This window comes from Macrobrachium nipponense, chromosome 28 (genome assembly GCF_015104395.2).
Source record: "Macrobrachium nipponense isolate FS-2020 chromosome 28, ASM1510439v2, whole genome shotgun sequence".
Classification (NCBI taxonomy): Eukaryota; Metazoa; Arthropoda; class Malacostraca; order Decapoda; family Palaemonidae; genus Macrobrachium; species Macrobrachium nipponense.
This window is the reverse complement of record NC_087217.1, coordinates 14,780,891-14,794,763: the sequence shown is the minus strand read 5'-3', so window position 1 is coordinate 14,794,763 and position 13,873 is coordinate 14,780,891. Positions and strand designations below refer to the sequence as shown.

Genomic DNA, 13,873 nt, shown 5'->3' with positions numbered 1-13,873 from the left:
AGCTGTATTATGAGAGAACTGTACCCTGGGTATCATTTCAGGCCAAAGATCCATATTATTGTGGCACATGTAACGAACGTTGTCTAATAATTGATTTTGACGTTCTACCTGGGCCTGACTTCTTGGATGGTAAGGAGAACCAAAATCCTGCTTAATTCCAAACAGGTTACACACTGCCTTGAAGATATCAGCCGTAAAATGTGATCCTCTATCCGACATTATGACACGGGGCACCCCAAACATGCAAATCCATCTTTCAACTAGAGTATCCACTGCTGTTTTTGCTGAACAATCCTCAAGAGGTACCAAAACAACATAGCGAGTCAAAATGTCTTGCATTTGAAGGATATAACGATATGGATGTGATGATGAAATGGGAAACGGACCCATGAAAACAACTTGCACCTGTTCATTCATGTATTCCGGAAGCTGGCGGTTCTGAAAAGGGGCCTTCCCTGGATGCTTCGATCTTTTGTTACTCCCACATGCTTCACATTTACTGACATGTGCATGGACATCTGCCTTCATGCGAGGCCACCAGAAATTCTTCCGAGCTCTTTCCCATGTTCGATCACGACCCATGTGACCACTCATTGGACTGTCATGAATCATTTGAAGTGCATAGAGTCTCATATCTTTAGGTATTACAGGTAGCCACTCTTCTTTCACGCCATAGGGATGTTCTTGTGAGCGTCTTCCTTTATAATTTATATAACACAGAATTCCATTGTTAGTAATACTTAAACGGTTACCATATTTGGCAAGCTCATTCTCCTCTGACACACATCCCGGTGAACTCGTATTTTTCATAAAGTTCACTACTTCCCTGATCTCTTCATTGCAATGCTGTTTTTCTAACATTTCATTGGGATCCACAAATGCTGTGGCCCTCTGCTGAGAAGATCCTACTGCTATACTTGCAATATGCGATACCAGATTTCCATCAGCACCAACTCTTGACAGATAATCAGCCATGGACATCACAGCACTGCGACCACTTTTATGAATTGGATTTATGTCAAACTGCTGAATTGTTTCAATCCATCTCCCTCGACGTCCTCTCTCTTCTCTAATATCCAGGGTGTTTAGCCATCTTAATGCCTGATGGTCCGTTATCAGATCAAACGGTGCAGAGGAGAGGTACATCCGAAACCTCTTTATTGCCAGGATAACCGCCAGTAATTCCTTTTCCGTCGTTGAATACCTCTGCTCGGATTTGGAGAATGTATGGTGGTAAAAGGCAATTGGTAACAGTTCCTTGGATGCTGACTTGTTGGCTAACATTGCTCCTGCTCCAACATCACTTGCATCAGTAATCAAAACGAACTGTTTACTATAGTCAGGAAGATGGAGAGCCACAGCATATGCTACCTGGTTTTTAAGCCTCTCAAAAGCCTCAACCATCTCGACCGACCAATGCAATTTCTATTTCTGGTGTGGGTTTTTTTCCAAAGCCTCATACAGGGGCTTAGCAGTCTGTGACATCCCTGGAATCCATTTTTGCACATACGAAAATGCCCCAATGGCCTGACGCAACTGCCTGACAGTCAAAGGCCTAGGAAGATCCCTCAGTTGATGAACTCTTTGCTCACTAATGCGAAGCATGCCATCACCAACCACGGAACCCAGATACTCCACTTCACGCACCCCAAATTTACACTTATTCGGGGCTAGCGCAAGACCAGCATCACGAATCCTGCTCAACACATTTCTGAGCCTTGCTATGTGTTCTTTCCATGTTGAACCCCAGACCAGTATGTCGTCGAGATAACACAATGCATCCATATAGTTGCAATCACTGAGTATTGTAGCCATCATCCGTTGAAACGTATAACCTGCCCCTTTCAGACCAAAAGGAGTTCTACCATGCCATTCAAACTGGCCCCATGGGACTACAAAGGCCGAGACCTCACAATCCTCCTTCCGAAGAGGCATCTGATGGTATCCAGACTTTGCATCAAGCACTGAAAAGTATTTTGCCTGACCAAGTCTATCAAGAAGATCCTCGACCACAGGAATTGGATGCAATGTTGCTGGCTGGGACACGCTATTTACTCCCCTATAATCAATAGCCAACCGAAGGCTTCCATCAGCTCGATGAGCGCAAACAATAGGAGCTGCCCAAGGGCTACATGATTTCTTTATTACACCCATATCCTGAAGTTTGCTTAGCTCCTTCTTGACTTCTGCCTCCAAAGCAAGTGACAACCGCCGCGGTCTATTTGGTATTGGTGCTGAATCTGGGTTAACTCTGATTGTGTGCTCCACCCCTACCTGTACCAGTGGCAGTGGGCCTCCATTATAGAAAACATTCTTGAACTCATGAAGTACCTTGTCCATTTCCTCTTTCTGCTCAAAAGTAAGCGACTCTCCAACGATGAAATTTCCTCTTTTCCCTTCAATTGAACTTAAAAGGCTATGGTTGCCATCGTATCCTACCACACTGGGCTCTAGTTCCCCGATCTCCTCTCCACTCTGCACAGTTTCGTGTTTATCCGATACATTTGCAACTCTCACATACATTTTCTTCTTGATTGAACCTTGGATGCAGCAATGAGGAGGGGCAACCGGAGAACCCTCAGGGCGTCGGGGACACAACAGATACTGCTCATCTGGAACCATCCCATCAGCTGAGGAGGATATAAATAATTCTGTCCTAGGAGGTATCAACAATGCATTCTCAGCTCTAACAATGAGCTTCACCACTCCATCAGAGCATGATTTATGTGATTGTGTCCTTTCCCCAGTAGTCAATGGCAATGATAAATTTATTGAATCCACTCGCAACCTCCTTTTGTCAAATCTGGAGTGACTGTGCCAAGTTTTATCCACAAGTCCATCCCAAGTATCACTCTAGTAACAAGTTTAGATACCACAATGAACCTATGTTGTCTCACTATGGTTTTGCCTAGCTTTACATCCATCAGAATTTCTCTCTCAATTTGAAGTTCTTCACTGCTCGCTCCGCAAGCTGTAATATTACTCGAGCTGACAAGAGATTTCTGAGCATCATTCAAGATATCCTCAGAAACTAAAGAATAATCACTTCCGGTGTCCACCAAAGCATTATACTTAGTTTTCATCATCTCCACAGTAACGTAATTTGTAATATTTTTCAATACCCGAGTTGCTGCTCGGCTGGAGAGCACATGCCGATATCTCATTTGACCCTTCACCTTTGGCTGCACCAAAGCCACAGTGCGTTGGAAAGCGGAAGTAGAATTCATTTGTACAGACTGCTCCAAGCTCCCGTGTGGAGCAGTCCTCAATGAAAATTTCTTCTTTGAACCTGGGGGGGGAGGGTACCAAGCAGGATTTTCATCTCTCCTTCGCGCACATGCTTTCCATCCACCCCATGTTTCATTTTACAATAATAGTACTTAAATTTACGAGAAGAATAGGATTCCCTCTTCTTGCTGCCCCATGATCCAGCATTTCCTCGTACAGTTGCAACCTCCATGTTTTCCAGTGTGTCCTCCATCAAACAAACATTGGACGTACCCTCAATTTGATTCACATGGACACTGGGATTCCTAGGTCCTGTTGCTTTAGTTGCTCGTTTAGTAGACAACGCTGCCAATGCAATTTTCACCACCTCATCATACGACTTGGCAGTCTCCTCTGACTCCATCCACTTCTCTCTAATCAATTGGGATCGAACATCTGCATCGTGCAACCCAGAGAGAAATCGCCATACAACACGCTTCCGTACAATATCAGCTGGTTCTTTAGCAAATGCTTGACCTGCCAACAGTTGCAAACGAGTCATATAATCACTCAGACTCTCACCCTGCAACTGTATAGATTCCTCAAACCTCAGAATCCTTACTTCAATTGCATCCGCCGTGAGAATACGCTGCGCAAGTCTGTCCATAATTGCAACATCGTCCTTACCCCACTCAGGGTCCTGTAACGCCTGTTGCTCCACATAGTTGGCTGTTGGTCCCCTAAATTGTAATCTCAGCATGAGGGCCCGATATCCTGCGTCGCTCCAAGACGGTACCCCTCGTAGTAAGTTTGCTTGCCTGACTAACGAGAAATGCGATGAAAAGGACTGCCAAGACATTGGAGACACATCATCCCCAAAAGACACACTCAGCATAATCTCCTTTGCAACAGCGTTATGTTCGGTAGGCGTGGATTCTGACTTGCTGCCACCAGTCATGGTTTGACAAACACAGCGTTTCCTTTTGGTATTTATTATCCAAACCTCACGGTACAAAATACAGTTCAGTACTGAATACTGAGAAATAGTATTTACAGGAAGTAAACAATAATTATGATAGTTAACAGCAAAAGCAGTTAAGAACTATTACAGCAATAATTAGCATAACAGTTATATGAATATTACTTCGGAGAATAACAATCATTAGACAGTTAAGTATTCAACCTATCTCAAGGTTCCAATAGAATGAAAGAAAGAAATGATTGTGAGAATTTTGCAAGTGGTAAAAACAATATTTGGAATACATGGACCTTAAAAAGTTTATAACAGAATCGAAGAAGAGGAAATGGGTGAATATATAGTATAGACTATAGAAGATAGCTGCTTAGCAAATAAAAGCTTTTATGAAGAAATTAAAGTGTTCTAAAATATGTAGATGGGAGAGTGGTGGGTTCGTATATAAGACTAGGTTTTTGAAAATGCTGCATGGTGTCTACATAGTTGTTCATTGTCTCTATGGATGGAGTGATGAGACCAATCAAAGAATGCTGAATGACTGATGTTTGCAGATGATATAGTACTGATTGGGGATGGTGAAGAACTGCAGAAAATAGTGAAGGGCTGAAAGTGTTAGCCTAAGGAGGAAGTTCAGGGTATTAAATATGAGCAAGGTTAAGGTCAATGGATAGTAATTAGAAATCAGGAAGATGAAGCAATGAATGTTATATGAGCTGTGGAAGAATGGAAGAAGTTGATCCATATAGGTATTAGGAAGTTATTGTCATGGATGCTGATCGGATAAGAGAAAGGGTGTCATAGAATGGGTTGGGCAAGAATGATTTCTGCAGTACCTCTTCAATATCCCAATGAGCACCGCAAAACTCAACATTATCACAGTCAGTTCACAACTCCCTTCCTTCTCCCACTACTTCGCACTTACATCTAATTGCAAATTTATCACAAAGCACAGTCAACCAAGTATTTGCGGGCGTTAGGTACCGTAACCAACCTCGATACAGGAAATCCGCGATATATTGGAACCCCCTCTAAAAATGCTTATAGCTGCCTATTTTGATAGTTAAAACAATAAATATACTCTTTTTGTCCTTATAAGGTTTGGTGATAGATGTTGGAGACCTGTTGCTTAGTCAACATTAAGGTCTTGTACTAGAGTGAAGACAGGCATAAAGCTAGGAACCTCACCCAAAAATTATTAGCATACAAAACCGACGAGTAACATCAATCGCCAAACCTTATCTCCTGATAAGGTTACGCGATTGATGTATAGGTGTATAGGTGAAAAAAAAAAAACTTCTATCCCCTTCTCTGATTTTGCATCATATTTCGACAAAGATACTTATTCCTTTGTAACAGGAAATGAGAAGGTATTACATGGTAAATCTGGCTTAACTGCGGGATGAAATTGATGAAGTTCATAATCTCACTATAAGGATGATTAACCTACACCTCTCTCTTTCTCTTTCTTGTGTATAATATATAAACTAATAAACGGCCAAAGACACTCATAACGCACGTTTTTCCGCCTTTCTTGCTGAATTCCTAAATTTAACTTGAGGTCTCTCTCTATCTCTCTCTCTCTCTCTCTCTCTCTCTCTCTCTCTCTCTCTCCCCCAAAAGCGCAGGCCTTAGCGTATTTATTTTAAGTTTTACTCTTTTATTTTTAAATAAAAAATAGCTTTCTTGACGGCTAGGACCCCATTGTTAAGTAACGTCAGTTTCCATATCAAGTCAAGCTATCAGTCAGTCACTCTGACATGGGTCCCTTCCCAGCATCTACCATGACGGCTTAGGATCTATCTATCAATCATGCCCCAAGTCCCTCGCGTTAATCCCACAGCTTTATAAAGTGAAGACTCTGAATTAAAGTAGCTTTGGTCAGAGAACAGCGAAGCTTTTTTTTGTAAAAGGAGAGAACATTAAGTTGGGGCATACGCACACATAATAACCTAAAGGTCATTTTTCTTGCCTTTACAATCATCCAGAAACTCCTAGGGAACAAATACTCTGACTGCTTACGTTCCCTACTGAAAACTGAATAGCAGTATAAAATATACACAAACAAATATTCAAATGTTAATCACATTTGATACATATAGACACACAACTGCGAAATGTTCACACAGCTCACGATCTTAGACACGATAATGACCAAAACCATGCACATTCACTTACGCTATGTTTTAAGTAGTATTCTCCAAATGCTCCATGAATTATATAAGTGCCCATTTGTTAAATACAACATGAAATATGCAAGCACACATTCCTTAAATGCTCATAAATTGAAATGTACGATTTCTCTAAATAATATAAATAAATAATAAAGAAAAAGTAACGCATTCACAAAACACCTCACAGACATGCTCAGACACAAACACATGAACCCACGCGACTAATTAAGAAAAGGCTTTCATCAGAGAAAGCCGGATAAGAAACAGCTCTAAATCCTAATAGCATCGTTTCAAGAAAAGGATTGGACTCCATTTGGAAGGATCGGATTTCCCGAAGCACTCTGCATCTGTGAGATGCTCATGATGGATCCTGCGCAGCTTTCACACAGCTTAATAGCGACTACGCAGCTCTGACACAGCATACTTCGCCTACACTGGTTTGATGGCTAAGGCACAAATTTGTTGAAATATAAATTACTTTACAGCTTTCAGCAAAGATTAATTTTTTACTATGTGCTTTGGAAAAGTTTGACTGATATTGCAGAATGCACAGTTTTCACTTGCACTTTCATAAAGTCTTACGATTAAAAGAATGGCTATCATATTGCTTGACAGCCCATACAACTGTGAAGAAATAATGCACTACATTATTTAGGCTATTTGGAATTTCATTGCTATTGCGAAGCTGTAATTAAGCTTAATATCCAGTGCAAAGCTTTATATAGGGTGCCACATCTTTGATAACACCCAACAGCTACTTCTAGATTTTTTGACAGATACCACATAATTAAAATAGAAAACCACTGCAGCTATGAGAAAGACCTGCACCTACTACTCCTTAAAAAAAAAAAAAAAAAAAAAAAAACTATGAGAGTTACAAATACACAACCACAATATGTACTGTTATCAGATAATGTCAGATTTTGACAAATCATTAAACCTTGTGCAAAACTTTACCAATACCTGATAATTAACACACTTGTTAGACTTCAAATAACAACTAAACAGCTTTGAGGATTTACTGATTCTGCGTAGCCTTAACAAAGTCAGATAATTACATTAGGTGATAAAGGCTTTAACCGATTCAAACATACGTAATACGCTTTTAGCACATGGCGAAAAAATCGTGAACAGTAGAATTATTGTTCACGCTCTCCCTTCATTGACTGATCGGTATGTATCTAACCTACAAATGAGAGGTAAAATAATACCATCATATTCTGCATACTGGTGTTAAACTCCGGAAACTTTAGTTTAAAAAAAATTCAATTTACGATTAGTATTTAACTGGACTTGATTCTAGCATTCACTGATATTATTCTAATACAGGCAAAACTTGAAGTACTAAACTTTATTTGAACAGAAGTGACCAACTTTGAACAACCAGCAAATCGCCAAAAAAAAAAAAAAAAAAAAAATATATAACTAAAACTCAGGCTGCCCAACCATACATAAATTAGGCTTTGAGGGATGAGCTCGACGTATCTGCGAAAACCTGAGTTACTGAATAAGACCTTTCACAAACCTCCGAGCTGGGCTGGTGGATGGTAGAGATGATCGTCATTCCCTTTTTGGCCAAATTCATCATCACTTCGACGATGTTCTGGGCCATAAACGAGTCCAGACCAGTCGTTGGCTCGTCACAAAACATTATCGGAGGATTTGTCAGAACCTGAAAATATTACGTAATTATATTATTACATACATCTCACAACTACAGAAATTACACTCGTGGGAAAGCCAGGGTCTTGGGAAACAAAATTTAAAACTGATCATGTAGTTACCTCCAATACCTTAATTAAGGAAGTTCTTGACATGTTACAGTCATAATGACTTAGGCAGTGGAACAGTTTCCTGGGATGCACTCGTTGTTAAGAAACCAAGGAAGAAAAGCTGATGGAGGTGATAATGTGCAGATATGAACTCGTGGTCCATTAATTAATCAGTTATTCTCAATATTTTCTGGCCCATGCACCCTTTCACCATATGTCAGTGTTATTGTCTACCTCAAAAGGTGCATTCCAAACAACAGACAACAAAAATACTAACAAAAACAGCAAGATTGACCCCTCTGTTTAGTGTGGACCCGTACCACTCTCCGTTTTGTGTGGTCCTAAAGCCAGTTGGAGCCTGCCAATCTGTGGTAACAATTCTCCCCCACGCTCGCCCCCCCATCCCCCTACCCGAAACTGAAATTCCCCCCTGAGTTATATCTTAACGTCAATCCCAATAAGGCCCGTTGACACAAAGATCAGAAGCACCTGATACGTAACTACTTACAGCAACTGCGAACACTTCTTGTCAACCCCTCATAGATTTCTTTTCATATTAGGTTTGTCAGCGTGGACTCTCTACGCACCTCATAAAGAATTCTGACAAGCGGTACTTCCTTTTTTCCTAGCATCTGAATACGTGATGGATTTTCCCATTTCCTTTCAACACCAAGTCCCGGAGCAGCCATCCATTAAATATCACATAATCATTTCCCCTACTCTGAAAGAAGCCACAATGTCCGTCGTCGATATTCACAGTTGCCCCTTCAGTCTTCATCCCGGCAATATTTTTGCACCTCTTTAAATTTCCGTGTTTTTTTTTTTTACCAGTTTTTATAAATTCGCGTATTCCGAAGTCAAACCATATTTTCATCTTTATAAACACTTGTCAACATGAATTTTTTTTTTTTTTTCAAATGAGGTGAGTTGGACCTTTAGGACAAAGGTATGGCCTACGCTACCAAATACAGACTTTAAGCATTGACAATAGCATTATTTAGTCTCTTCTTTTTAAAGTCCACCGAATATACAGCACCCCCCCATATATATATATATATATATATATATATATATATATATATATATATATATATAGAGAGAGAGAGAGATAGAGAGAGAGAGAGAGAGAGAGAGAGAGAGAGAGTTGTGTTTATGCATTTTAAATTGCCCGCTTTTTCCCATCCGTTTTAATTTATTCGCTTTTTTTCCTCAGACGGGATGACTCCAGAAGGTGATCATTTCCTCTTTCACGCCAATCACTTTTACATTCGAGGGGTTGAGGTTGCTAGACTTCCGTCCTGCACCACAAACATATAAACGATTTCTTTATGGTCACCTATCCAAGCACTGTCAGACTCAACGTCTTGCATTTTAATTGATACGTCCCTTGTAAAGGTCCTCACCTCGCAAGCAAAAGCCAGACGTTTGGTTTCGCCTCCTGATATGCCTTTGAGAGTCCCTGGAATACCTATGTAGGTGTTAGCGCAATGGACCAAATTGAGCTGAAAGTAAAGATAAATTTAGAGGGTCTAAATTACTAAGTAATTTTGGTGACGAAAAATAAATCTAGTAAAAATGAACTGTAATACAAAACTACATAAACTATGCATTCATAATTCATACTTTTATTTGCTTCTATATTTTGCTGTATGTTTTAAACAAATATTCTGTTATCATTGCTGTAATTCACAAATAAACTTAGGTTTAAATTACAAAACTTGGTGACTAAGAAAAACTAGTAGAAATTAACGGTTACAAAAAACTACTTGAACTGGACATTCATAATTCATACTTTTATTTACTTTCCCTTTATTTTGCTGCATGTTTTAAACAAATATACTGTTATTTTAAACAAACATGCTGTAATTCACAAAAAACTTAGATTTAAATTACAAAAACTTGGTGACTAAGAAAACTAGTAAAAATTAGCTGTTACACAAAACTACTTGAACTGGACATTCAAAATTTCATTTACTTTTCCTGTATTTTGTTACATGCTGTAAACAAATATGCTGTTATTATCGATCTGATCATTTAGTTACTGATAACATTAGTAGTTTGATTGGCGTCCAGTAAGTTATCTTTTATGATTAATTAGTGATATATAGTCATAATCACAACAAAATAGCTTTTTTCATTCTTTTAGACGCTGAACTTCAGGTCCTTTCATTGCATGAGAGAGAGAGAGAGAGAGAGAGAGAGCTGGTAGGCCACTGGAGCATATCACAAAGCATTCATCTCTCCATCTCTCATCATTAAGGAATTGAAATATGAAGTATAAAATCTATTAGGATTAAAATAAATGCACTTCTAAAGTTTTTAGTTAATAAGAGAGAGAGAGAGAGAGAGAGAGAGAGAGAGAGAGAGAGAGAGAGAGCTGATAGGCCACTGGAGCATATCATCAAAGCACCCATCTCTCATCATTAATCATCTCTCCCAAATGTCGAAATACCTCGTCCTTGTGGTTTCCCTATCTGCTATACTGAGCTTACATCTCTGTGTCCTTGGAAATGACTGATGCTACAGTGAACTCGGCAGCAGTATTATAGTATAGTGTTTACCTCAATCATGACGTCTTCGACTCGCTGCATCCTCGCTGCTGTTGACAGGTCTTTATCCATACGTAAGTTAGCCTACAAAATATATTAGGAGAGTAAGTTCCTTCAACCCCTCAGGCTGGAGAGTAGTATATATATATATATATATATATATATATATATATATATATATAATCACTATATATATATATATGTATATATATGTACATATATATATATATATATATATAATCATATGTATAGTCAATACATATGCAGTGTATATAACCATACATACATATAAAGTATATATATAGATATATATATATATATATATATATATATATATATATATATATATGTGTGTGTGTGTGTGTGTGTGTGTGTGTGTGTGTACAAGGTAGACTATGTTAATGCCGTAAAGCTGACACGCATACTTAGCCTGTCCAAGAGGCGGAAACAATTCCAATTCAGTAAAATCTTTAAAATCTTGCTAAAAAGTGAATTTATTCGGTGAATTAACTTTAATTTATCCCAGCACTGGTCACTGGCTACTTCGAATCTAGTTGAAGTATACGGACGTTCGAGTGCAAGCAGACGTTCAGGTGGGAACTGATGTCATCATAGCAAGAGCAGACGCCCATGTCCAAGGACATGTATTTAAGGTTTATGGTGCTGGAGGTTCTTTTCTTGTTTGCTACACGATATTTTAAAATTGAAGAAATGTCCAATATGATATAGTAGAGATGGAGGTTCAGGTAAAAGTACATGCCCAAGAACTAACTAGCTTTCAAGAGCAAGTGAATATTCTTTTATTTTGTTTGTTTGTTTGTATGGTGTTTTTATGTTGCATGGAACCAGTGGTTATTCAGCAACGGGACCAACGGCTTTACGTGACTTCCGAACCACGTCGAGAGTGGAACTTCTATCACCAGAAATATACAGCTCTCACTCCTCAATGGAATGGCCGAGAATCGAACTCGCGACAACCGAGGTGGGACGCCAACACCAAATATTCTTTTATATTATTATTATTATATTATATTTCAATAGATGAATCTTATTCACTCGGAACAAGCACACACGGGCCATTGACTTGAAATTCAAGCTTCCAAAGAATGCTGGTTTCAACCTCCCACCGCAGAACCCACACTGCAGCAGTAACTGACCATGATACAGAGCCAGTAATTTTATATCGCCCTGGGAGAGACGCAAACCCGCAACACCTGAGTGGCATTCCACGACACTAACCACTATACCAGTGGATATCTGTAACCAGACGCACAATCAAGTGTAGGCCGTCCTCTTTTAAAGAGGGTTCCAATCATCTCAAATATATACTAGCAATGGAACATGTCAATTGAGTCTTTTAGGAACGACCTAAAGGTCAGACCAAGGCTTGGCTCAGAATCTCATGTTATATGAATAACTACATTTTGGTTCCGGCAAGGTAATGCCAAGGTTTATCTTCCTGGTTGACAAGTTTCTTTTGTTTCCTCCTCTCCTACCTTTTCTAAGATAAACTCCTGATTAATAATAATAATAAAAATAAGAATAATTAATATAAACAACAATACTACATGGTATTATGGATCAATTACCGCAGTTTATGTACGTCAAACTCTAACACGCGTGACCCACCTGGAATACGAGTTGTTCTTTAACGGTAATCGTACCGACGAATATGTCCTCCTGCTGAACGTATGCTGACCTGCTTGTAAGGATGTCAGGGGTCACTCGTTGGCCGTTTATGTACACTTTACCTGCAGACGGGTAAATTTTTATCATTCCGAAATTAATTTCATTGCCTACATGATTTTTCAGGAATTAGAGAGTCATTTCAAAATACTTTCAAGAATTAGCGAGGCTTTTCAAAATCATTTCAAGTATTAGAGAGGATTTTCAAAATCGTTTCAAAAATTAGAAAGGATTTACAAAACCATTCTGGGAATTAGACAGGATTTTCAAAACCATTCTAGGAATCAGAGAGAATTTTCAAAAACATTTCAAGAATTAGAGAGGATTTTTGAAATAATTTTCAATAAGTTAGAAACGTAGTTTTTCAAAACACTTCTGGGAAATTAGACAGGATTTCAAAACCATTCTATGATCAGGAGAAGCATTTTTCAAAAGCAATTTCACGAATTAGAGAGTATTTTTAAAATACTTTCAAGAATTAGAGGATTTTGAAATAATTTCAAGAATTAGAAAGGATTTTCAAAACACTTCTGGGAATTAGACAGGATTTTCAAAACCATTCTAGGAATCAGAGAGAATTTTCAAAAGCATTTCAAGAATTAGAGAGGATTTTTAAAATAATTTCAAGAATTAGAAAGGATTTTCATAACCATTCTGGGAATTAGACAGGATTTTCAAAACCATTCTAGGAATCAGAGAGAATTTTCAAAATCATTTCAAGAATTAGAGAGGATTTTTAAAATCAGTAGTAAAAGGCCTCACTTTCAGGAATGAATTTCAGAACGAGAAATAAACTCAAGAGGTAACTTTTAGAATGAAGATCATTCTTTAGAAAATAAAAGCTATTCGAATGACTTTCAAAATCGAGAATAAATTGTGAGAAGGAAATGATTCAGAACCATTCGAAAATCAATGGCGACGCATCATCTGAAATGACGTTTCGAGCATGGCAAAAAAAAAAAAAACTCAAATTTTTCTTTAAATCTGGAGTAGCTTTCTACAAGAACTAAACCGACACCGTTGGGTAAGATGATCTTCAAGAGACCCTTAATCAGAAAAAATAAATGCCACATTCATTTCCTTTATAAACCCGATACGGTAGTTGTCAATTCCGAAGCCAAAACCTTATTCCTATCCTTCCCAATACAAATCGGTCAGAATTTCTAGCTTATTCGGCTCAAGGTTTGAATCAAGACCAAATCTATGATTGTAACAAAATTGTAGCATACGTCTCTGAATATCGCCAAATATTTCAGGAAGATTACCAGTCATCCGGATATAAGATTCAATATATGATTAAGTTCATCTTCCTTCCTTTTTCTTTATTTATTTTCCTAATCTTAGTTTCCGGGAATGAGCTGAAAAAAAAGGTTGCCTGTTATTATAGAGAGAGAGAGAGAGAGAGAGAGAGAGAGAGACGGTCATCGAACGATTTTTGAACAATGCTCACTAAATATTATACTAGTATTTTTAATGAATATAGTATACATGTATATATGTATGTGTATCTAA

The 13,873-nt window shown here is 38.4% G+C and overlaps 1 protein-coding gene across 1 annotated transcript in view; it reads right to left on the bottom strand.

Moving 5' to 3' along the window:
* LOC135201448 (protein white-like) overlaps positions 1 to 13,873 on the bottom strand; it is a 36,958-nt gene that overhangs the window by 14,397 nt on the left and 8,688 nt on the right. The window contains exons 5-8 of the mRNA XM_064230396.1: positions 12,305 to 12,426; positions 10,688 to 10,759; positions 9,530 to 9,628; positions 7,880 to 8,026 (exon numbers count right to left, since the gene is read on the bottom strand). Of these exons, the coding sequence (XP_064086466.1) occupies positions 7,880 to 8,026; positions 9,530 to 9,628; positions 10,688 to 10,759; positions 12,305 to 12,426 (440 nt within the window). The remainder of the gene's footprint in view (positions 1 to 7,879; positions 8,027 to 9,529; positions 9,629 to 10,687; positions 10,760 to 12,304; positions 12,427 to 13,873) is intronic.